This window comes from Chamaea fasciata, unplaced genomic scaffold (genome assembly GCF_029207755.1).
Source record: "Chamaea fasciata isolate MVZ Bird 193981 ecotype frontalis unplaced genomic scaffold, bChaFas1.0.hap1 SCAF_1, whole genome shotgun sequence".
Taxonomy (NCBI): domain Eukaryota; kingdom Metazoa; phylum Chordata; class Aves; order Passeriformes; family Sylviidae; genus Chamaea; species Chamaea fasciata.
This window is the reverse complement of record NW_027094086.1, coordinates 73,147,135-73,173,684: the sequence shown is the minus strand read 5'-3', so window position 1 is coordinate 73,173,684 and position 26,550 is coordinate 73,147,135. Positions and strand designations below refer to the sequence as shown.

The window sequence follows — 26,550 nt, the reverse complement described above, 5'->3', positions numbered from 1 at the left end:
ATTTCCAGTGCTGTTCTGCCCAGCAGGACCTTGCTGGGGAGTTACACAATGGACTCCCTCCCATACCTCTGCATTACAGGGAGGTCGTTTTGGAAAATGAAAGAGGGAGAAAGAGATAATGGGTTCATTTGTATGGATAAGGGAATTATTTAAGAAATGGATTCTCAAAATGTTTCTCCTTGAGCCTTCAACAAACTTCAATAAAAGGGGCAGGAGAGATGTTTCTGTTTACCTGTGAAAATGATGCAATGTTACTGACCAAAATGAAAGAGCAGCAACACTCAACAAATTTACAATAACCATAACTCCCCTAAAGGTACTGAATTTTTTTATTTGATAAAACTAGTGCTACAGTATGTGAGGAATGTAGCCCTTTGAGTAATGGTGGGGATTTTAATTATACTGGTTTTACTTTTTTTAAAAATGAAAAAGACTCTTTTGTGTATTAAAACAAAAACACTTTGGAAGTACCTTTATAAGCTCTGTGGATAAGTCTTATCTGGTAGGACTGGTTTGGTTTCCTTGACAGAATAAAAGAAAATAAGTTAAATTAGTGGTAGGAATTTTAGCACCACTTTTGTCTAAAACTACTTAAGTTTCTCTTCTGCACTTCATTAACTGCAGAAATTAAGATGTGTTCAGGTCATATCAATGCACCTTCAATTTAGTGTATTTCACTGGTGTATACTGTGATGGTTGTCTTTTCAAGTGCAGAAACTTTTGTCATCACAGGATTATCCACAGAACTTAGCATCTTTTTTTTTTTTTAAAGTAACACGAATTGTACTTATTTGTGATCGTACTTAGGTCAGTTTGCTAAGATCTCTATGTTACTGAGAGATCTGTATGAACTCTGTAGGCTAAATTATTTAATATATTTTTAAATTTCATTCCTGATAAACAGTCTCATTCTATGACATACATCATTAGAATAAATGAAGGAACAAGTAGGTGTTACTACAAAAATGTGAACTTTGAATGTGTTTAAAAAGGAAAAAAAGAAAGCTTTTTTATCAGGTATTATGCTAATAATTATTGCACAGATTTCATTTTCATGTGCTGAAATTCTCTCTTTATCTGTAGAGAAGTCAAAGCAAATGGTTTAACTTATTTTTTCAGGAACTGCAGTTTGAGAGACTGACTCGAGAACTTGAGGCTGAACGTCAGATTGTAGCAAGCCAGCTGGAGAGATGTAAGCTTGGATCAGAAACTGGAAGCATGAGCAGCATTAGGTAATGTACCAATTCTTGATGTCTTTATAACTAGTAAATTTTGTTATAAATTATCACCAAGAACAAGTTTGATAATCTTTTTGTAAAAATAATATACACTAGGGAGTGTGAGATTTTAATAGTGTTTGAAAATTTGCATTATGACCTGCTTTTAAAAAAGAAAATTTCTTGCAATTTTGTATCTTCTTTGTCCAGTAACAAAATAGTCACATTTGGAATTCATTGATTTGCTGGAGTTTGAATGAATTATCAGCAACTTGTTTCCACCACCAATACAGCTGTAATTTTCAGCTGAAGATTTTTAGCTTCATAATTGCAGAGATGTATTGGTAAGTTTTGTGAACCTGTTTAATCATAATTTTATCACTTAAGGTATTAAAATCTTTAGAATGAATTATCTAAAGCTGCTGACCTGTCATCAAAATTTACTGAGAAGATAGAAGCCACTCTCTTTGTTTAAACATTGGTTTTCTTTAAAAAAAAATGTTCTGGTACATTGTTTGGAGGATGACAAGTTTATTTAAGAAATTGTAACAAAAGGAAACTGATCTCTAGGTAAATTTAGTGGAAGTAGATTTCACATTTTTCAGCTTCTTGATATGCGTCTTTGTTTTCTCAGTGAACTTAATAAATGGAAGGTGATGGTACTTGAGTTTCAAGAATTGAGAAAAAAATAAGTTGTATAGGCATGTGTTCTGTTTTTTTTCAGTGAAAATATGAATAGATAATATTAAGTATAACATGCCAAGCTTGGTACCAAGTTTTGTGTGATAATAGTAGCAAAAATACAAAAAGCATTGATCACTTTCTTTGTTTAAGATGTTCAAACTACGCTTCAATCAAATTAATGATTTTTCTACGATAAGTAGGAAATAATTATTTAGTAGAATACCAAAGATGTAACAAAAATATGGAATGCAAGTTCAGTTAAAATGGCAGAAGTCAGAAAAATCTTGCACTAATTCAGCAGCAGCTGTACATGAAGTTGACTTAAATGTAAGAGTTCCTAATAAATCAGGTGAGAATTAACTCTTTAAGATAAACTCTTATTTTATATAAAGTTTATCACCATCTAGACTTGTTAACATTAGAGGAAGGATGTTACTTAAAATTATTTAAGCACAGTCTATACTAGCATGTCAAGTGCACTTCCCCAGAGCTTTTAATTTTATGTATGGTATGACTGCATTTCAAGAAAGTTATCTGAAATGTGTTTGAGTATTACTGAACTGTGTTTAAATGATGGTGTTATTTTAGGATTATTCCAGTCAGTGGTTTGAAGGTTGGGAAATGTCTTGTTGTGCAGAAGATGTTTCTTTGGTGAACCTTTTTCTTATTGATAAAGTTATACTTTAGAGTTATCAGCAATATCAAGGTCAGATGACTTGGAATGGGTTCTGAGACTCCAGTTACTCATGAAGTTTAATAATTGGACTGCTAATCTGTCTTTGAATAACAGAAGGATAACGGAATAAAATAAGAGATTTTATGCAAATTTTTTCTGTATTTGCCCTTGAAATGTTTTATGTATGACCAGGCAGTTTCTAGCATTTCAACTAAAAACATTTTTAAAAAACCTGAAATAATGTTTTGCTGGAGATAACATCGAAAGCTTACAGTTAGATAGTTGTCCTTAGACTTAGCAAGTGTTGTATAGAGAAAATAAATAATAATCTAATACTGTTTATGTTGAGTTGTTGTTTATCCCATATGTATTAAATGAGTAATCTTAAGTTCATAAAATTCTAAATCATCATTGGAGGGGCTTAGAACTAAAACAAATTCGATATTAAATCAAGTATCTTTCTGGCTTGCTGTGCTGCCTTTCCAGTGCTCATCCAGATTTGAGAAAGTTTCTTTAGCATTGTATTCTTTGACATCTCCTTGATCTGTAGTAACTTTTTAGGGGGTTTGGGACTGTATTCAATAAGAATAAAAAGGCTAAAGGGCTTTTTTAAACTAAAAAGGGCCTTGAGCAGATTCTTTTCAGGAACAGTTGCTTGGCTCTGAACCAAAGGCAGAGTCAGTTGCTTCTGATAACACTGAATAAAATACTTAAACCATGAGTTAGGACAAAACATGTGAACTCTTCCTTTCCCCAGTTTCCCTGTTGGCAGACTCTGAACAGTTCATTACCCAGCCTGTTGAGTATTAAAATTTCATGATACATTCAATAAGGAGACAAGTCATGTTCTATGCTGCTCCATTCTTCTGGCTGAAGAACTTATTCCTTCTGGGCCAGATCTATCAGTCTGTCACTACCTTTGGTATGGGGAGGCAATTAAATGCCAGCATATCTTTAGAGTTCTTCAGTCTCTGATAATTTTAAGTGCATATTAAAGAAATGTACTGTCAGCAAATCCTTAAAACTAAGTTTCTGTAACGTATTCTTTATCACTGTTTTGAGCAGTTTCTTTGTTCTTTTGTTGTTCTGGGGGTTTTTTGAAGGAGTCTTAGTGTTTGAACTGAGGAGTATAGCTCAAACGTAGCCTACTCTTCTTCTTTGAACACAGTGTTTGCACATTGGTCAGGCAATAGACTTTTTCTGAACTGAATTTCTACTTGCTACTGAAATTGGTAGAAGTGCTGTGCCATTTGATATTGAAGTCTCTCCAATAGACTGGTATTTGTGCTTGAGTGCCTGAAGCAATATGCTGAAGCTTCTGTATCTTACAAGTATCAAAAATACAGTTTAATAAACTGAACAACATGGCAAACATACCTGCTTTGTATATGCTTTTTTCAGTGGAGTTCTCTCCCTTTAGAAATGCCTATGTTGTTCACACTTTATTACCAGGAAACTTATATTTTCCTTAGGTAAATACAATTTTTGCAAATTCACTGAAAATAGAAGTACAGCAAGTCTAATTGATAAACTCATAAGATCCTTCATTTCAAGAACATTGAAGAAATAGCTGGGATGCATTGTGACATAGGTAGACAGCTGCTGCTGTGTTGGTCAAGTAAGTAAAATTTCAATTACAGTCCTCCTGTACAGCTATCGGTGTTAGATTTAATTTAGGCTACTTGCTGTGAAAGGATATATAGTAGTCTTTGTAGTTATTTAATATTAAGGATTGACAAATCCAGTAGCCTCGTAGAGGTGAGGCTGTTGCAACCTAGACCTGCACAGACTGGAGAAATGGGCTGAATGGAACCTTATCAAGTTGAAATTCATAAATGATTTGCAAATGCGTCTGGGATGGAGTATCCTCTTGGTACAACACAGCCAGCAATAGAAAACTGCCTTGCAGAAAAAGACCTTCAGGACTTTGGAGGTCTTTTCCAACCTAGGTGATTCTCGGAGTCAGCAGTGTGTCCTTGCAGCAAAGGCCAGCTGCACCTTGGGCTGCAGCAGAAAAAGTGGAGCCAACAGATCAGGGCAAGTGATTCATCCCTTCTGTTTGAAGCTCATTGGGATACACCTTGAGTGTCCCATCCAATTTTGGGCATCCCACCACAAGAAAGACATCAGCATGCTGGAGCAGGTTCTGTGCAGGGCTGCCAGGAAGACAGGAGGCTGGAGAGCACCTGGGCTGTGAAAAGAAGCTGAGGAAACAAGGGGTTTTAACTACAACAAGAGAAGGGTCAGGAGGGGTCAGTCTTCTGATTGCAGCCAGGTAAAGGAAGGACATACAGAGGACAGGGCAAGAGTGTTTTCAGATGTGGATTGGGGTAGAATGGTAGGTGACAGATGAAGTTGGAACACAGAACATTCTAATTATAGACGTAAGGTGTTTTTCACCATGAATTTGGTTAAACTTTGTCACAGGTTCCACTGATAGGTTCTAGAGCTTCCATCTCTGGAAATAATAAGGACTTTCTGTTCTCACTTGAGTTTTCCTATGGTTTTTATTACTATTTCTTCATAAATCCTGGGAATGGAGTTGTATTGGTATTCTAGTATTATTCTATTTTTTTTTCCCCCCCATCAAATTACAGGCACCCATGGAAGTGGTCATAGCATCAAGGATGGCAGAATGCAAGAAGCATTTAGATAAGTCAGACACATGGTTGGATTCCTGGGGCTGTCCTGTGCAGGGCCAGGAGTTGATCTTTGTGGGCCCCTTTTAACTCAGGATATTCTATGATTCTATTCAAGTATTTCAGAAAAAAAAACCCCTCTCTTAGCTGAACTGGTGAATGTGTTTGCTTTTGCTGTGAATGTGGGTATTAAAATAAGAATATAGGTATTTAAACAAAGTTGAAAAGTACATGGTTAGTGTGGATTCTGGAGCGAAATATAAGCCAAAAGACAAAGATATGTTTGTCATATTATGAGGACAGAACAGATTTTTTTAATGCAAAGAGTTTGATCAAAAGTCCTGTGTAAAAAATACTGCATCTTTCAAGCAAAATTTATACATCATACATATAGAAGATACATTTCAATATGTATTAGAAAATAGTTTAGCCTGCATTGTGGTTCTGTGTCAACTCAAGACTTCTCAGTTAAATGTGTTAAACTTTTTCACATCGGTTTACTTACAGTGATATTTTCAAATGCTACTTGGAAGCTTCTAACTTGAAAACAAAAATTAAAAAATCCTTTTAATTAAATGTAGATTGGAAAGCTAACTTTTAAAAAGAAAAAAAGGTCAACAATTATTGCAGAGGTGAATTAAAAAGGATCAGTATTTTATCATTTTACCTATAAAAATGTCAATTATAGATTTTGTACTTATTTTTTAAAAAAACAAGGTGATAGCATGGCATTTTTAACAGGATTTTTAAAAATTATGTTCTTTAAAGAGATGGGCATTTCACCAGTGTGAAGAGAAGATTTTACTAAACTTTTGTCAGCAAATGCTGTAGCTCAAAATTAATTTCATTCTGCAATGTGTGTTTGCTTTGTAGTTCAGAAGCTGAATAAGCCTTAAGTTTTGTCACACACTGTTGCTCATCATTGTGGATTGTGTATAGCTTAACAATTCATGCTTGGATGATCTTTTGTCAACTGAATTAATAAAAAATGTTTATCTGAAAAAAATTTAAAATTCAATAAAAGCGTGCAGGATTCTGAAAATATTTGTCACAAATTCTACAAGTCAGAATTAATTAGCTGTGATAAGACAGCATTTTGTAGGTTTTTTTTGTTGTTGTTGTGTCTTTCCCCCCCTACCCCTTTATCTCACTAGGATTTTATGTTGCTGTAAGTGACCAGGTCAGGTAGAACCTTTCAAAAAGATGCAGATTGCTATACTCCTGAAAAGAATTTTGTCAATGTTAAGCATGATAATATCAGATATATTTCTAGATCTTGTGTAAAGCTTATCATGTGTGAGTTTGCGATAAAGCAGAACATCCTAATAAAAATATCTTGTAGGTAGATAGAGGTAGAAGAGGTTAAAAACATCCTATCATTCTTTGCTAGGAAACCTCATTTTGGTTATAATGCTGTTAAGTCAGAATGAAAATTATACTAGCTGGAAGGAAGCATTCAATTAGAAGAAAACAATGTTAAAATGTGCAGGAGTTTGTTATGCCAGAAGGTTTTCATTGAAGTGTTTGCATTATTTGAGTTCTTTGCTCTCTCTGGAAGACATGCATCCAAAAAATACCTTTAAAAAAATCACCACTGAAAAAAAGAGCCAAAACGAAACAGCAAAACACAGAGATTTTCTTAGAACAAGTTGAAAAGGTGGTATTTTTCTTACATTCAGAATCCTTAAGGAGTTCATTAGTATTACCTTAGAAGAAAAGAAACTGAAGCAGCCTTTGTCAGGCCAAAATTAAGAATGAACAATGTGGTTTTAATCCTTGGCCACGTTTTAAAAGATTGGTTTGATTTGTTTTGTTGTTTTGATGTTTGTTTGGGTTTATTTTTCCCATGTTAGTTTTCAGCCTATAGCTTAACTAAGTCATTGAGGGATTCTTCCCCATACCATTTCTCTTTTCCAATAATCGACTGAGCTACTGCCGAAAATATTGGTGACTTTGTTGGGTTGCTAGGATGGCTAGCTGATGGTTGATAGTCACTGTGCTAATGCATGCCCAGCCAGGTGATAGCTGGAATCCTTCTGAAAATAACTGGAATCACTTCTGAAAATCGGGCTACTGATTTCCATACTCAAACACAGCATTTAGGAACTTCTCATGATGGGAAGGTGGAGAGGCAGGTGCTGATCTCTTCACTTTTGTGAGCGATGACAGGACTCGAAACAACATGAAGCTGAGCCAGGGGAGGTTTAAGTTGGCTATCAGGAAAAGGTTTTTCATCCAGACTGTCACTGGGTGCTGGAACAGGCTCCCCAAGAAAGTGGTCCCAGCACGAAGCCTGAGAGTTCAGGTAGCATTTGGACAATGCTCTCAGGCACACAGTGTGACTCTTGAGGTGTCCTGCACTGGGCCAGGGTTTGGGAGACTAGATGATCCTTGTGGGTCACTTCCAACTGAGTATATTCTATTTTTCTCTGACTCTGAGATCTTGGAAATCAGAGTTTTGTGGAATACAATAAGTTGTCCAGAAGTAGAATGGGCAGATTCTGCTTGTTGTCGTAACTGTTATAGAGTGCCAGGCCTAATTTCCTACACAGTTTCACATCAATAGTTGATGTTCCTGCTGTCGTGTGTACCACCACATGTAAGAGTGTTCAAGTCAGAGAAAAGGTTTTAGAACTTAGGGAAATACTGAGGATAATATTTTCAATACTTCAGTATCAACTTGTACTCGGAATCTCTAGATCTTTTGATTGTGAGACCTAGAGATCTGAAATGTGATGAACTCTATACTATTAGACTGGATCAATAAATTAGTTTGAATCCACCAAAAGAAGATTTGAAGAAAATGTCACTCTAGGAAATAAATTATGACTGGAACAGTTGGCACAATTAATATTAGTAATGTACCTACTTAATTATATTCTGAAGAGTGACATTTTACTAGATTAAAATATCAGACTTGTGATCTAGTCATTCCAAACAATCTGATCTCAGATTAAGTTTGAGCTTGTCTGTCCTCAGTTTATTGTATGTCCAGTATCGAAGGAAATGGTTTAAAAAATACTGAGATGAGAAATTGATACAAAAGCAAGAAAATGAGATAAAGTCAAAGGTTGTACAATTTTTTTTTTTTTTTAATTTCCATTTCTGGAATATTCGTAGCTTCTTTGTGCTGGTTCTCCACAATGAGACATATCAAGAAAACAGATTAATCTTGGCATCCTCCACTGAAACTAACTGGTTTCATAGTTTTGGAGCAGATAAGCTTCTGTTGCTGAAAGGCAAGTTTCCAGCATATGTCCAAACACATCAGGTTTGGTGTAATTATGTTTTTTACAGTACATCCATATCTTTTACAGCAGTAGTATGGATCATATCATTCCCAGATAGATAGGTCTCTGAAGGCACAAACTTCAACAGGACTTTTAAAACACTCCTTCCACAGATACATAGATACAGATACTTGCTGAATACCCTTCAGAGATACCATCTCCATGAGAGGAGTAAGACAATAATATTCAGCATTGCCAAAATCATTACACTGGCATGTAATGAAGTCAAGCATCAGATTTTTGTTTAATCTCAATAAAGAGAAGCTGTGTCAGTAAGGATATGGACATTTTTTCTGCCCTAAGAATGGATCTTATATGGGGCTGCCAGTTGTCACTTATATTCTTTCTCAAATTATTCATTATGTCTTCTATTTTATTAATACAGAACATATAGAAATAGTACAGGAAAAAAGAACATAAGCAAAACCACAAAAAGCAGAATGACAACAGAAAAAGCTGATACTTTGCATACCAACTTTTACTGATATGTGAGCCAATGAAGACTGTACTTAATAGTAAATTCTCTACCTTAGTGCACTTTTGGCGTACTACTAAGTTATTTGAAAACTGTTTCCAAATTTTGCATTCACAGTTTAATGTGTTTTTGAAGGCCTGACTCTTGAGTATGGCTAATTTGAAATATGCATGGAAATGCTGATCTTAGGAAAAATGGTGTTATTGTAAAACTTGGTTATGTCTTACAAAGTGACGTTCTGTGTTCAGCCCACTGTTCACAAGCTGTTTGTTTAAAAATTGGGACAATTCAGTTTATCATAAAGGGTGGATAAGCACTGGAGTAGTTTGCCCACGGACACAATAATAAAAACTATTTGAAACTTAAGGATATGTAGAATATCTATCAAGAATGGGGCACGAATGACAAGTATATTTCTCTACAACCCTTCTAGCTCTCCTTGCTGGGCACTGCTTTAATAATTTGACAACATTGTATTTGTCCCCATCCTTTCTTATTGTATGTTGAAATGTTTTTGGATAGGTTAGGAGGAAGACAAAATACATACTGAGGATATACTGCGGGAAAGTGCCTTATTATCAAAAAGTTGTTGAATTTAGGCTGTTTGCAGGCAAGTTTAATAAAACTTCTTCAGGAACGTTCATTTTTAGTGCTTACTGCTTGAGAGTCAAAGGTATTAGATAGTGGTTTTGTGATATCTTAGATGTAGATTACAGCTGAGAACAAATCCTGTAACACAGTGCCAGCAAAAAATGGCCATGGGCAATTGACATCAAACATTGAAACAGAAGTAAGGTATCCAAGGTGCTTCAAGGAGTCAGTTCTGAGAAACTGTGGACAGAGACCAAAGTGCTCTCTGTCATTAAAGTTGCCTGCTGCTTTGTATAAAAAACAGGATTTCAGTTGTTCCCTAGTTTTATAAGCAGTACCTCCCAGGTTGAGTATTTCCTTCTCAAAATGCTCGTACTGAGGTTTTGAAGGGAATTTCAGCTAAGCAACTTTCTTGCCGTTTTTATAAATTTGCACCAAAAGATATTGCTGTTACCAGAGGAATTAAACATACCTTTGCACAGAGTTATGGAGATAATTCCCTATTTTCCTACAGTGTTTTTTGCCTTCTACCTAATGTGGTGTATGATGGGGCAAGAATACTGCAGCTTGGAGGGAAGTCTCTTCAGTGTTATTTCATCCTTCCTTCCATGTTGTCAGGGTAAGGAGGCATCCTTTGAGTGCAGTGGCAAGAGGCCAAGAAGCAGATTTCCGGCTACATTTAACATCCCAGTTAATGCATGTGTGGGGGATGTTAGACGGGAGGAACCTTTGTTCAAAATGTGGATGTGGCATCTGGTAGAATGCAGATTCAGTCTATAAAGTGTAGATTGGTCAAAACTGGGGACTTGTAAAGTGAAGAGTGGGTTGAAGAAGGATGAGAAAAAAACTGTCAGAGTCTAGAGAAGAGCAGAAGAGGTGGATAAGGCAGAGGAGTCAGGAAGCTGTGTTCTTTCCTTACAGCTGGAGGATCAAAGACTAAAGTTGAAAATACCCATTTTTCCTGGCTACTCAGTCTGAGAAATCTCAGAGTAATTACTGAAGAGATCTTACTGGCTTCCTTTGCTGCTGAAAGCAGTCATCACATCTGCGTGTCAGTCCCTGATCTGGGTATTAGGACCCCTGCATATCTGGAAGGCTGTACAGAGGAATAAGAAGCAAAGAATACCTGACAGGGATTCAAATGAGTCTTTACAGTAGCAGCATTAGGCACCAGAACAATTCCACAGGTACAATTCCACTGGATTGCCTTCAGCTATTACAAGAGATAGTTCTGTTCCTAATGCACATTTTGCAAGTTATGAAATCTATTGGTCCTGTAAACAGCAGTGTCCCTCCACACAAGCATGACTTATCCCTCAAGCAGTTTAGAAATGGTCATGAAAAAGAAGTTGTGTACAAAGAGACTAAGTCAAAATGCAGCCAGTTGAAGGTGTCCCAGAACTCCAGATACACCTTTTTTCATGTGTGTTTCAACAGTGAAAACAAAGCCTATCTTATTGCTTTCTTGAGGGAGAAAAAAAAGAAAATCTGATGTTTAGTTTCAAAGAAATATTTCAAAGAACTGTTGCAGTCAGGGATGGTAATTTCTTTTCCTTCACCACCCCTACCTTCTGCTTCTCACCATCTGACCTTGTGTAGGCAACCTTGAATTATGTCTTGAGTATCCACTCTTCTGATACCTTCCTTCTTCGCCACTGCATAAATTTAAATTCCACCTAAATCACTAGACACCGTAAGTTGACAACATAAAGTTCTTACTTCATGCTCTCAGCACTTCCTTGCTTTGGCAAGTCCTGATCACCATTCAGTGCAGATATGGGAACAGTTTCTAAAGCTCCCAGCCAAACCCTCATCCCAGCTACTTTATCTGTCCCTAGCAAATGATGAAGTTATTTTTCTATTAAGAGGGCTTTTTTTGGGTTCTTGGTTTTAATAAAAGTGTAGTTGTCTTCCAATCCAATCTTAAAAAACTGATTTTCAATTGGAATGTATTGGTGGAACTTACAGATTTCCCTGTAGTCAACAGCTTTCAGAGATACACTCCTCTTGATGGTAGTAATTTCTGCCACCAGAGCAAAAGTGGATTCTGTATCTTGCCATGATTTGTCTTGATAAGAAAAGATGAATTTTGTTGTGTTTAGCTGTAGTGTTTGATACAGCAAATTTCAAACTTATCAATTCACTTAGAAAACAATTTGGGGGTGGGGGTTTTTCTGTTCTTTTTTCCTAACTCTAGGAATTGACTGTTTTATTGCTCTTAGTTATTAGTTTTTCTCCCCTTCCTCATACATGATGATTGATCCTGATTATCCTTTGTGTTGTCCGTATACTTTTCTGTTGGGCTGACACAAACTTCTTTATGATGCTGCTACAACTGTGACTGTTCTGTAGTGGAAACTGAGCTATGCATTCTTTGATACTCAAGTATTTTGACTCCCAGAAGTGCTCAGGAAATATTATATATATAGTATATATATTTGAATTCCATCAATGGCATGAATGGACACAGTTCTATTCTACTGGCATCTCAGAACTGGATAGCAGCATACTTTGAATGGCTAATTTTAGATGCTTTCTAGGCATGTTGCCACTTCAGCAGTTAAGGAATATTTTATAGACTTTAATATGTTAAACTTAAAGGGGCTTTTAAATCCCTCAAGCTTTCAGCTCGTAGATGTACTCTTAGCTATTGCTAGTTGTGAATAAATACTGTGCCTCCTGCTGGCTTTCCTTTACCCCTTCTATTTTTACCATGTTCTCTACACTACTTCTTTGTATAAGCGAACAATGAAAAAGACCCAAGAAACAAAAATAAACCAAAAAAAGCCCCAAAACAAAACACACAAACACACAAACCACCCCCCCCAAAAAAAAGACAAAAAAAAAATAACCCACCCCCCCCCCCAAACCAACCCAACCCAACCCAACCCAACCCCCCCCCCCCCCCAACAAAATAACCCCAAAACTTTTGCATTCAGCAGTTTGGAGTTTCTTCACTCTCTATGGATTAATATACCCAATATACCCCAACTTCCCAGGTATAGAGAAGAAAATTTAGTACAAATGTTGCATTTATATCTGTTCTGTTATCTTAACTAGATTAAGATTAAATAGTTGTATTTTCTTTTCATGTAAATCTACTTTCTGCATTTTTTCTTGAAGGTCTTCAAATGAATGTTATCATAAAGATGGCTGTGAGTGCAGCGGCAATAGAATTTACACCGAACTGAGTACAGTGTGAAGTTTGCCTAATTTAAAACATCCTATGAAAGTTACCTTAAATGTTCCAAGTATAGCTATTGACTTTTTTGACTGTACTCATGAATGGCTAGAAGGAGCCAGTGGCTAACCTGAAAGGAATGTCTTTAGCTTAGATAGGAATGCTTTCTTCAAAACTTATCAGAGAAAGTATTAAAAAAAGTATAGGGCACCAACAGTTGGTAGAAAAGTTTTAGTTTCGTGGAGACTTCAAGGAGCTTCACAGCAATGGCATTCCTCCCCCCACAAGTGAATCCACAGTTTTGAGAGGATTAACTTGGTAGTTGGTTCTATGGATTCTGGCCAGTATTTCCAGCCTCCCTTCTGGGTTTGAGCAGTACTCTCCCAACCTTTTCGTTGAACCCCTATCAGTAAAACATTTTTGAGCATGCACCCACAATATATGGTTGTTTATTTATTGATTACATTAGTGTACTACTGTATTAATATATGATGAACTTTATAAAACATAAAAACCCAAGAAATTAAAAAAGTATGAGATAAAAATGAAGTAAACACCATTAAAAAAAATTATTTCCTTTATGTATTAGTGGTGCAAAAAATTTTTTTTCCTCCACTCCAGTGACTTGTCTTGTGCAATGCCTGGTGTATCTGCACCCCACTTAGGAGAGTGGTGCAATGGAGGCCTAATCATCTCACAGTGGTAATAACTTTTCTGCTGAGGAGTCTGATTGAAACCTTGTAGAAGCAGTCCTACTTTAGGTCAGGCCCCACAAGAAGGGAGTCCAAGTGTTGGCAAGATAAGCAAGGGAGCTGTAGATGGGCAGATGGGAGTTTCCCCCTCACCTAAACCATCTGAGGGCTGCACTCCTTTCACAGTATTGAGCACACTGTGTAGGGAATGCAACAGCAGCAGTCACATCAAAGTTGTAGTTTTCTTCTTCTCCCCCTTCTTTCACTGCCTTTTCCCCCCATTCTCAGTGTGAGAGACATCATTAGTGTTTTAATTTTTGGCTTGGTTTATGGGTTTACTGAATAATATGTACACAGTTATCTTTACAGTAGGTTCATGTTACACTTTGTGTGTAGGTCCCAGTGCTTAAGGGATCTTGCCCTTAAGATCCCTTCTGTTGGGATAAGTTCCCTTCTGTAAGCTGAGGCATGTATAGTTGGGGTGCTATTATGCCATTCCTTTTCCCTTTTATATCACTCGTGAAGAAATTTGTTTATTCTAAAAACCAGCTGTAAGTAGTATTTAAATCTAAACCCGTTTCAAGCACTTCAAGCTAACACAATAATGGCATTTCAGCAGCATCGATCTGGCAGTGTTAGTCTATATAGAGCCACTTCTAGTCAGAACACCAGACTAGTAGATAGAGAATGTTACAAGAATTTTCTTTATTACACTCATAGGACTCATCTAGCTATAATCAGTGCTTTGTAGTTCAGCTATCTAATTTTCTCCTTCTTGTTGATTCACTGAAAGCTCTGGCAGATCTTTGAAAGCTCATGGCCAAATAATTTTTCAATGGAACGTATTGTATGTAAATTGATTAATGTTGCTGTTAGGAGGAAATAATCATTGCCAATTCCTGATGAGAACAGAAGACCCTATTAATAATTTGAAGTAATCATCACCTCCACTCTTTTTCTTAGTCTGCCAAATATATTGCATCACAATATATTGCATGTTACTTCCTAGGGATATGTAAACTTAAGGACATAAGGAACTCTGTATATTTATGAAAAGCTTTTGCATAAAGCTTTCTGATTTCCTCCATCCAGTCCATGGAAATCCTGTTGAAGAAATGAGCCAGAAATGTAGCTTATCCATATGTAATGGTGTTTATAAATCTGCTCCTGAAAAGGGAAGCATACCTTATGCAGTAGATTCCAAAAGTCAATCTGGAACAGCTTCTTTAGCAGCATTTATGTTTCCCAGCGTTCGTTTACGATCTAAAAAATACCTCAATTTAGATGTAGGAAGAGTAGAACTTTTATTATTAGGTATTTTCTCATCCACCTCTTCTCCATTCCTTTCCTCTCAACTTACATCCTCATAGTGTTCTCAGTTAGTGCTGTAATTAAGAAGGCATTGTATTTATATTTGAAGAGAAAGACTTTAAGACTTTCACCTTCCTTGAGTCTTTAATTTTGGCAGTAATCTGAAGAGGACATTGTGTGTTACCCTCCTTACCACTATAAGAAACTGGTTGTACTACAAGTCACTTTTGTTCTGATTTTGAACTGTTTTTTAATCCATGTAAATCTTGCTATAGCCAACTCTACTAATAAAACCTAAAAATGGATTTATTTTAGTGGCTTTGGAATAAACCAATGTTTCAAGATTAATCTGTTTCTGCAGCCAGGCACTGGTACTATGTTGCTTTACTCCTTTGCAGTGTATTTAGATGTCAGTTTATATTCAGCTTAGAATAAAGACCCCAACAACAAAAAGGGATATTGATATAATTACAGTAAATGCCCTTTTTCGTGTTATTAACATAATCTGTGACAGGAACTGCCTAACATCAGCGACATTTCAATAAGCATGATTTTTATCCCTTCATGAATAAAAGTTAAAGAAGGCCCTGTTACCATGCATAATATAACCCTTGTCAGGTTTTGATTATTTAAAGCTTTTTTGATTATTTAAAGCATTTACTGAAAATGTAGGTTATTAATTACTTTTATTTTGTTCAAAATAATGCAGGATACACATAGTGAAGAGATACAGTTTTGACTAGTCATTTAGCAAGATATTATGGTTAACATACAGCTTTGTGCATTAATGCTGACTTTAATGAAAAACAGTACTACATTTACTGAATGTTTTGAGAATAGCATGTCATTAGTTAAGACTGCAGCCAGCCTCTTAACTGGGGGTACAATTTTTTTGGATCTTAATTTTTTTTTACTCTATCCTGTTAGGATTTAAAACTATATTAAGTGATGCTAAGCAGTAATAATGCTAAATATTTTTAATCTAATCCAATTATTAAGATAGGATTTTAGAGATTTATTTTGCTCTTTTATTCAAATTATACACAGGAATAAGTTGATTTGATGTTACTATTGCTGTTCAGAGTTTAAGTGGCTTGAATTTAGATTGTGAGATACAGCAGATTTCATGAAAGAACCTACAAGAATATTCTCAATGTCATTTTTGTAAATTTTTGGAATCTCATGTTTTCAATCGCTTCTGTATTTTTCTTAACATTTCAGTTCTGGTTTAGCTTTTTATCATATTTATAGCAGTTTCTTCTGTCTTTCCTTTTCTCTTTTATTGATATTATAAAGGTGTAGGAGTTTTGATGAGCAGTTATCTGTTCTGTGTGACTTAATGGTTTTGCCACCCTGGAATGTCTGATGAGGTAAATAAATTAGTTTACTGGAGTGATGTCATATTCATGAGTTTCAAGACCCAAGGGCCCCGAAGTCTTAATGACTACAAGTCCTTACCAATTAACCCACTCTGGAAAACAAGGTGTGTCTAGAAGGACAGAGATTTTTTTTTTCTCTCTTGATCATCTCTAATTCTCAGCTAATCTAAGAGGAGATAGAGGATTTTCCAATCTACTTTCTTTAGAATCTCCATACCACTTCCTCTGTTGGCTTTGGAGATACCTCTTCATCTGCTTCTGCAAGAACAATCAATTGTTCTGTGTCCTTAAGCTTTTTCATCACTTCATGAAAATGATAGGCCACTCTATGTTCTGCTAATGTGTTCCATTCAATAATGGTTCCTGGGTCAGAATCAGGGGATACAAGACAAGAGGTAGTGTAGTTTGGAAGAAATAGTAATGCTTTCATAGATACTGGCAGTCTGACTGAATACAGCACTTCCATGAAGGTCTGTCAGAAATACTACATGCTACATTTCTTGATAGTCACTGTAAATAGAATATTATTTGAAAACACATGTACGTATTGCAGCTAAAATTTTATGACTTTCAATGAAATATGCTTGCCTTCCTGCCTTGTGTTCCTTTGAACTGCTCAGTTTGAAAGTCTTGCACTAATGTTGCTGAAGTTTGTAAGCAATCTACTAAAAAATTAATCCCTTAAATCCGTTTTGACTGATGTTTAATTTTACTGCAGACAAATCTCAAAGAGGAATACCGTGCAATGTGACTTGCAAGAGCAGGCAGCAAGCCTTTTAGTGGAAGATACAAATCTTGCAGCCAGTCTTCAATTCATTGACTGCTCATTAATTTCAATGGTATTGCTTGGGTAAAGAAGTTAGAAAATGACTTTTGATCCTTCCTGTTTAAATGTTGCATCATTCTTGTGGAAAAGAACCATGAAAGTAGAACAAAAGGTAGTAAATGCATAATTGAAAGTACATTCTGTAGATTTTCTTCTGTATTTACTTTAACTTAATATGTCATGGTTAATGGTTAATCTCAAAGAAAAGAAAAAAAACAAAAAAACCAAATAAAGCCCCCACCTTACAGCATTGGGTTTACATTGGTCCTTCTTGTAAGATGGAATTGCAAGAGAATGCAGAGATTTTGAAACGGCCTATAGAGTAACAATTAAATTTAAAATATATGTATTAAATTACAAATTCTCTTTTGTGGAACTTGAGACCCCTGAACATCTTTAGGAATACGATTATAAAGAGTGTCAGGGCAGAAATTCAAGGTCATTTTCTAATGGACCATTTTTATGGTCCAAGGTGAAATCCTAATTGCTTTTTATAACACAATTTGTACAGAGATAAATATTGAAGTTTTATTTCTCTGTTGAATTGTCATGCTTCTTTTTAAAAGGAAGGGACCTAGGTGGTGTACCCTGTAGAGACAAGTTGATTTTCTTCTTTCAGTTCTTTTGTTCCCATGTGCAGGGGAATGGGGGAAAAAAGGAAAAAGGAGAAGAAGAAGAAATTTTTAAAAAAAGGAAAAGAGGGCTTTATTTGCATGGAGGAAGGGCAGGGATTGAATGAAGCATTCAGTTCTGCCAAGGCAGCCTTTCTCTTCTGTGCCATCAGTACTCTGCCAAGATTGTCACACTGTGATACCTCCTTTATTTTGAAGTTGGAGACTTTCTAAAACTAGGATCTTTTAGGTCTGTGGGTTTACAGTGTGATAGCATAAAGCCTGATGGGAAATATTCACCAGGAACTACTGCCTGGAAAAGCTTGACCAGCTCTCTTTGAGCAGAAAGCGTGCAGCAGAAGAAATGGCAACAGAGAGGAGAAGCAATGAATGTGGTATAAAGTTACTTCACTTATTTGGTAGGACACTATGCACAATTAGTGTGACTTTTCTTATCTTTTCCACTGTAATCTTGATGGCCTTTTAGTAGCATCCAGGGGCAAAGCTATTAACATTAAGAAAAAAAGATTCAAATATGTGAGGACACACAGTCTCTTATGGGAAATATAGCATCTAAAATGGCATTGCTTACTTTCTGAATGCAGTTCAAAATGCCTTCAAATGCCAGTTTTGACTGCACTGGATATTTTAAATAGTGTGATGATTTACCCAATATATCTTTTTTTAAAATAAGGTTAAACAAGCTCACTACATTATTAGAAGTTATGGCAACCATCTGGATTTTGGACTATTACTATAAGAAAAGAAATGCCTTACTGCTCAGGTTAATTTTTTTCAATGTTGCAGTATATGATTTTCATATTTCATATAAATTCATGAGCTATAAGATAATTACTACAGGAAATATATTTTACATAAATAGCTGAGTTTTTTATTTTTCTCAGAATCAAAAAAATGTTTTCAGTTAATAAAAATAATGTCAGGCAATTCTTTAAAAGTATATTGTGAGTCATTTACTGGTTTCCAGATTTTCTCTGAGATTTTTAACGTGTTGTAAATAAAAAACTCTAAAAGTTTAAGTGTTCCAAATAGTTCATAGCTATTAAAGGTAGCGCTCAATTACATTCAAAATTGTGATATTTTGGATGCTATGAATTGTTACGCTGGTATGGGAATAGGGGCAACTTCAGGGTTTTCGTGTGCAATTTCGTTGAGCTTGGCCACCCATTGTCCAGTCATGGAGTTCTGAGTGTCTGGTTCTAGCTCCCTCACTGTCTGTTTAGCTAAGTTCTTTTCAAGTGGAAGCCAACTGTGCCTTTTGGTTCTTACTTCACTTTAGAATTTTTCATTGTTTTAATCTCTTTTGCACTTGAAACTTTTAATTTATGCTTGCTCTTGTGTCATGGTAATGACTTACCAGGGACAGTTGATGTACTGTAGCAAGGCACCTGTTATTGCTCCCTTGTACACAGGATAATTGTGTAATAAAATGTAAGAGGTGTTAAGGAATGATCCCATTTCAATGAAAGCTATAAAATAAATATATACATAAGGCTTTCACAGACATTTTTAGAAAGTGTCTGTAAAGCAAAAAAGCTGTATCAAATGAAAAGACCAGGAATTATTTAATGGGGCCTATTTAGGCATCCTCTGAAATAATTATACCTGAAAATCCTCTCTGAGTGTATTCCAGTGCTTCACCTGAAGAAAATGTGTACTGCTTTTTTGATAGATAGTGTTGTCAGTTTTACCAAGTGTTGCAGCCAAGTGGCAATATATTTGTTCTCTCTAAGATATGTACAAGATGACTGCACTTGCAGAGTGGCTGTGAGAGTGACAGTGAAACAGAACTTGCTTTTCAGTTTGCTGATGTTACTCCATAAATGTATAGGCAGGTCATGCTTGAAATGAATGTGTCACCATTACTTTGCTATACACTGGTATCTTTAATGTCATTTCCATTTCATTACCCTACCCAGAGCAATTTAAGTTACCTGTGATAGCATTCTTTGTCTGCTGTCAACACAGTATTGGTAAGGCACTCAGGGGCCAATGGAAAATAAATGAGGAGTGTGGATACCCTTGCCCCCCCTGCAAGATCAGTTTGCAGAATGGTGCACTAATAATGCTCAGTAATTTCTAGAAAACTTTCCATGTCTGTCCTGGGGACTAGCTTTCAGCCTGAAAATGTATGACACTGAGACCAAATGTCACTGTCCTAAGGGCACAGAGCCAGTTTGTAGGTGTACCTTTTCCGGTTCTGTTTCCTTGATGAGCACTGAATGTCCATCGTTGGTAGCCGTGTCTTCAGCCTTGCGCATTGCTGTGTCACCCAGGTGGACCTTGAATGTATATTATGGGTAACTTCTCTCCTGGGTGGACCTCTTGGATATGCACTGCAGCTTGTATTCAGGTCTGTCCCCAGCCCTACCTCAGGATGCTTATGACTCAAGCTGCTGGATGGATTCTAGACCTGATCAGTTATTTCACTGTTTTGGGAACTGTGGGTAGACTGATACCACCACCCTGTCTGCTCAGTTCCTTGGCAGGAGTGAGGAGCTACTCCACAGTGCAGGGTGGGGCACTGAGCAGAGCAAAGATGTGTCCCTGGTTGCTTCTGCACAATGGTCTTCTGTCCTTTAGGGTTGAAGACTTCTGTCCTGGAGGAATCTCTCATGTGATGATCCTGGTTCCGTGGGTGGGAGTATCCAAATGAGTACAAAGCTCAAGTGCTGTGTTTCCATGTGAAAATGAGCTCAGGATCTCTGTAACAGAGATGTGTCTGTTTTGCTACCCCTAAAAGTCTGGTGGTGGTTTAGGGTCTTCAAGGACTAAGGTTTTCATGTTCATGAAGACAATATAGCACCTGGTCAGCTCACATGTTGCAGTGTAGAATAAGAGGCACTAGAGAGTAGCTTTTGAGCCCCTAAGCCTTTCAAGAACCATTTGGGTGGCATGTGAATGTTTAGTGAGTATTTGGTGTACCTCTGGAACAATGTGTTCAGCTAATTTTCCTCCTAAATGTATCTAGTGCACTGTACCTATTCTGCAAACAGAACTGACATTCCAAAGGGTTTTTACTTCATGGATTTGCTTCAAAGTGATATTACTGCTTAAGACTGAGAAGAGTACCATAGATGCAGCCTTAGGACATGGGTTCATGACTGACTGCCACTGAAAGGAGCAGTAGTTGTCTCATGCTCACATCACATTTTGTGTGCTCCTTCTGCGTCCTCTTCTGAGTTCTTCTTGTCACACTAAACGTTCCCTGCTTGGAGGGAAAGGTTGCTCATGAAAACCTCTGAGTTTTCCCTCAGATCAGCAAGCTGAGTAGAGCCACTAGAGGGTTGCACAATTACTGAATTTAACTCAAGGGAAGAGTCAGAAAAGCAGGGAGAAAGCGGGTCTACCCCCTCTGGCCTCTGCCTGCTGTTAGATTGAATTAAATCTAATATGAAAATACACCCTGAAGGAGGAGCATGTGAGTTTATTTAGAGAAGATTATCACTGTTGCTGCTGGTTGAGAATTCACGCAGCTGAAGATTTGCTGTTTAAAAAATGTGGTGGAATTCCCCAAATCCCTGAAATTTTTTTTCAGCAGATAATAAACATTGTCAGATGTCTTGTGGAGGTCATTCTTCACAAACAGAAAAATAATGGATATGTGTTTGGTTTTCTTCATTTATTCTGACCTCCTCAGAAGAATGCAAAAATTTCAGAAAGTAATAGCAAACTTTTATAATCAGTATGATATTCATAGGCAGATACAGTAGCTAATGCACCACTAAGATCATGCTTCTTTTATTCATCTTTCCAAAATCAGTTTTAGTATGAGGTCACTATTTTTCTAAATTTTAATTTGGTTTTGTGTATCTGTACTTTGATGATGATAAAGATAAAAATTTTATGTTGTATTTTCTACCTATAATTAACAAAACTCATATTATCTGCTTTCTTTCCAATCTATTTATCTTTTTCTAAGCATGAAAACACCACCAACAACCCTTTTTTAAATGCCATATTAAAACACCACTCAGTCTAGGATTGAATTTTGAGCCTCCTGCTGGAACTGCTCCCAGCTCACTTTGAACTAAACTGAACAGTGGGAGACTATTCTATTCCCTAAATATACATTTTGTTAGAAATAAGGTTATATAATTAGAGGATGTTAGTTGTGGAAATTGGGAAATCTCAGTGCTGGTGTATAGGCAGATTCATTTGGAAGTTCTAAAATCAAATCTGACTTTTGTATTCTTGTACTGTAAGTTGTTTCTTGCTGCTTGTACACTAGCAGCTTCCAGAGATTTTTCTGGATTGAACAGGTACTATACATTTCCTCCTAGGCTCTTAAGGGTCTGGATTTTTTTCCCCAGAGGTTGCTCTGAAGTATGGCTGAGGTCTGCTTTCTGCTCTGAGCAGAGCGTCTCCCTTCTGGGCATTTTTCCCTTTCAGCCTCATCCTGGAAGCCCTTCCTCTTCCCTCTAGATAATTGTTCTGAGTGCAGCAGCCGGGAAAGATAGCTGACCACACACACTTTTAGCAACAATGGCAGATAATGTTTGTGCATCATGTTCAACTGCACAGTGTGCCCAACAGACTCTTAAAATATAAAGACAGAGCAGATACCAAGGAAGATCCTTTGGCCTTAGTTATGTCCTGCAGTTGTTGTGAGCCTGTAGCTAGGGCAGCCCAGGTTTAGCACTAGGTGTGTGTCAAATGGCTGTAACTGGTTGAACAATTTATATCCATTACATTAAGCATTCCCTGCTTTGGGAAAGCAAAGTGTGATAAACAAATCCAGCTTTGGAGACCTTGGCTGAACTGACAATTCCATGGTTACCATTCATGAAACCAAAATGATTTTTTCTGCTGGGAAAAATATCCATGTGAGTATGTGCAGCAAGGTTGTGACAGGATATGTGGAAGTATAGAAGTTTGTGGTTGGAGCTTTAGACAGAAATTACCAAGGCATTGCTTCTGGAGAGTGCTTAAGGATTGTGCTAGAATAAGCTTTAGAGTCATCATTTACAGAAAATTTGCATACATGGCATTTCATCACAAATTTTGCTGCCCTCAAGGAGGACCCACATCTGTTTGTCACAGAACCCCCTGCTCCTCACCCCTAGTGCCTTCATTATTCTGCCTAGGATCTCCAAGGAACCTGTCTGTCCCCATAATGTTGGCTGAAATTATTCTGTCTCTTCTCCTTGCCCTTCTGAGTTTCATCCAACTGAAAAAACAACATAAGGAAATCAAGAATACTCCCAGACAAAAATTAATCCAAGGCACAACCATATCAAGTTTAATAGGGCAAGAGCTGGATTCTGCAGCTGGGATGGGACAACCCTGGATGTTCAGACAGTCTGGGGAATGAAAAGCTGGAAAGGAGTGCTATGGAAGGGGACCTGGGGTTTCTGGTCAATGGCAAGTTGAATCTCAGTCAACTCTGCCCTGGCAGCCAGGAGGGACAAGCCTGTCCTGGGGTGCATCAGGCCCAGCATCACAGCTGGGCAAGGAAGGGGCTTGTCCTGCTCTGCTCTGCACTGGGCAGCCTCACCTCGAGTGATGGGGGCAGGTTTGGGTGCCACAATATAAAAAAAGACATTGAGCTCTTAGAGAGTATCCAAAGGGGAGCCACGAGGGTGGTGAAAGACCTTGAATGAAGCTGCATGAGGAGTGTGTGAGGTCACTTGGTCTGTTCAGCCTGGAGGAGACTGAGGGGAGATCTCATTGCAGTTACAACTGCCTCGTGAGGTGAAGAGGAGGAACAAACACAGATCTGTTCTCTGTGGTGACCAGTGACAGAACCTGAGGGAATGGCCTGATGCTGAGTCAGGGGAGGTTTAGGCTGGATATTATCCAAAGGTTCTTCACTCAGAGGATGGTTGGGCACTGGCACAGGCTCCCCAGGGATGTGGTCACAGCACCAAAACCACAAGAGTTCAAGAGGCATTTTGGATAATGCTTTCAGGTACATAGTGTGATTCTGGGGAGTTATTGGGCAGGGCTAAGAATTGGACTCAGTGATCCTTGTGAGTCCCTTTCAACTCAGAATATTCCATGATTCTGTAAATTTCATGTTTTAAAAACTTATGAGACAGAATTGGTGAATTAATTGTTCCTAAGTCCTTTGTACACCTCACCTAAGCAAACAAGTCAGTCTCTTTTTCCTCAGCTCTTAAACCTCCACACGAATAGCTATGGCTTCTTGAAAGAAGCTGGCAAATGTGCCTTCTCTCTGCATGCCCTTGATGAATGTGAGGAGAGTATCCACTCCAAAGCCCCTAACTCTTCTGGCTTCAGAAGGGTCTGCTCTGTGCAGAGAGCATAAGCCTTCAGACCACTCCCTTTTGTCTTCTTAAGGTTCTCCTCGTGTTTTGCTACTATTTTCTGAGAAAAGGGGAAGGTAGGAACAGAACAGAGCAAGACCTCAAAAGAAATGGGGAGGTGGCAGAGAAATTTAAATGGATGTTTAATGGTGAGAGGCTCAGGAATTTAGTAGCAAGGTAAGGAGAGTAAGTTAGAAGCCAGACAGGGTGTGTGGTAAGCTGGGACTGGCTGAGCAAACACAGGAAGGCAGTAGTGTACCTTAACTTGAGAAAAGAGTAACTTGAGATTATAAAAAGGAACTAGGCTAGGTCGATGGGAGCTGAAGGAAGTGGGTAGACAGTTTCAAGATAAGGAAAACCTGCTTCAGCACAAAATGCTGATTGTTAGACTCAAAATTTTATTATCAACAGAAGACTATGTACCATATATATGTAAAAATGAACTTTTCAATGCAAATAAATACTTACATTGTCTAGAAGTTAAAATAATAAAAAAAGGAAAACCTCACTGGAAATAGCTTTTAAATTTTAAATATAAGAGACACTTTCGAGTAACTGCCCCTTCACTCTGCTGCTTGTGTGTATTCTTTCAGTGTTCCTCTGGATCCTGGAGCTGAAAGTGTCAGTCTTTCTGAAGAGGAAAGGGGGCAATTAGAACAAGCTTTTAGCAGTGTGCAGGCTTTGCTGAGCAAGGTTCATGGTGGGGGTCCCTGTCTCCTCAGTCTTGGCTCTCTTTTGGGGATACTTTTATGTAATGTCTTACCACAGCCTGTATTCTCCCTGCTTTCCAAGTTGGGGAGCTGCACACTGCCTCCCCAAGTACCTTTATGTTGGAGGGGCTGTTTTGTTACACAGTGATTATGTAGAAGTTCCAGCCCCCTGCTCTGGGTGCCCCCAAAATGAAGTCTTTGTAGGGAAGCACAGGCATGTCGCCATCAGACAACTGCTGCCACAGCTGCCAGAGCAGCTTCCACCAAGACAGAGCCACACACACTTGGAGATCCCGTGCTGCTGGCTGAACAACATACCTCTGACCTTGTGCTAACGATAGCCAAAAGTGTATTTACAGAGCTCAGGGAGAAAGGCTGATGGAGAAGACAAAGATGACGGAGTTGAAATCAAACTGGAAAAAGTGAACCTACATGTTGCTGTATGGGGAGATAGAGTCTGACTCCCTCCAACCCAAGAAAGGGATGCCAGAGTTATGTTTATGAGTACTTGTGGGTATAGGACTGAGAAAAACAGCTTGGCATTATAAAGCAGAGGAGGTCAGGCTTGGAGAAAAGGTAGCATTATGGAGTAGGAACAAATGTCCTCCAGGAAAGTGGGTTTCAGTTCAGGATTGATCCTGCATGTTCCCATTCTTTGCTGTCAGGAAGTGTCTATTGGGAAGTATGTCCAGTCTTGTTACAGGCAAGGCGTACCAGCCTTCAAATCTGCCAACTACTCTATTAATGCAGAAGATTGCAGAACCAATTCAGAAAGTCTCATCAAACTATTGATCTGCATGGATCTCAGCATGATGCCATATTTATGGAGAAAACTCTGCAATAGTTTGTATCTGTGTTGCAGATTTTCAAGGTTAATAGTATTTTATACTTTTTAAGTCACAATACTTAAGAGGGTCATTAGGAGTATTTTTCTACAATCATTTGTATCATTCTGCAAACAGGATGGATCAGCTCAAAGAATGGTTCATCATTATTATGCAGTTTGAGGTATTAAAAAATTAAAGATAAAAATAGTTAAATGGGTTGTATTATGCTCAGTATTCTCAAAAATAAGTTCCTAATCATCTTGAAATTTCTGTTTATATTTTTGTTTAAGTTTACACATCCATAATACATATCTCTGAAATCATGCAGACTTCTCTACTCCTGTTCACTTGCAGTAACCAAGTATCATGTCAAGGTGCCAGTTACAGTCTAATGGAAAAACATGTTTAATCTTTGCTTTTATTATATTTTGGATATACTTAAGAGAGAACAGATGAATTGGATATTCAGTCTTTGACAATAGCCTGCTTTTTCCTTTCTAGGAACAGAGAAGAATTTATCAACAAAAATAATAGATGAGGATGAAGCCAAAACATGTATTTATAATGAGAAAATCAAGTTGTGTGTTGAGGCTATAATGTAGGGATTTCTGTTCCCCTGTATTAAATGGCAGGCAAAAGCAATAACAATTTTGTTTGGTATTGGTACAGTAAAGTAAGTGCTTAGCTTAGATGAATTTTGATTATGTTTCAGAAAATATTCCGTTTTCAACCCAGTCATCAGTCTAATTTATTAGTAAATTGAGCTCAAAAAGTACGACTCAGTGCCCACAAATAATTAGGTTCTCTTGAACATACCAAGAAATGTAAGTGTCACTGATGGGGAGGCTTTGTTAATTTTTGATTTTTATTTTTGGGAAGAGGTCAGTGCTGTGTCTTTTGGGAAGAAAGCCTGGTGCATACACAGCTTCCTTTTGATGGTTTGATTAATCTCAAGGATTGTTATTGTGGCAGAATAAGTGATTCAGGGATCACTGCTCAAACTCAATACTTAACTCTCCAAGGAGGGCATGTACCTTGCACATACTGGCTCATCCCCTGTCTAAGTCTTTTTGCTCTGGGCATGGAAATTACAGACAGACTAATTTAGGTCTGGAATTGCAGAAAAAAAAGTTCCTTTTGAGCTGCAATTG

At 37.5% G+C, this 26,550-nt stretch overlaps 1 protein-coding gene across 5 annotated transcripts in view; it reads left to right on the top strand.

Annotated features, from left to right (window-relative positions):
- Positions 1-26,550, top strand: part of CTNND2 (catenin delta 2) — a 640,488-nt gene that overhangs the window by 245,614 nt on the left and 368,324 nt on the right. For all 5 annotated transcript variants that reach the window (XM_066186189.1, XM_066186180.1, XM_066186212.1 and 2 more), the window contains one exon: positions 1,120-1,232. In XM_066186189.1, the coding sequence (XP_066042286.1) occupies positions 1,120-1,232 (113 nt within the window). The remainder of the gene's footprint in view (positions 1-1,119; positions 1,233-26,550) is intronic.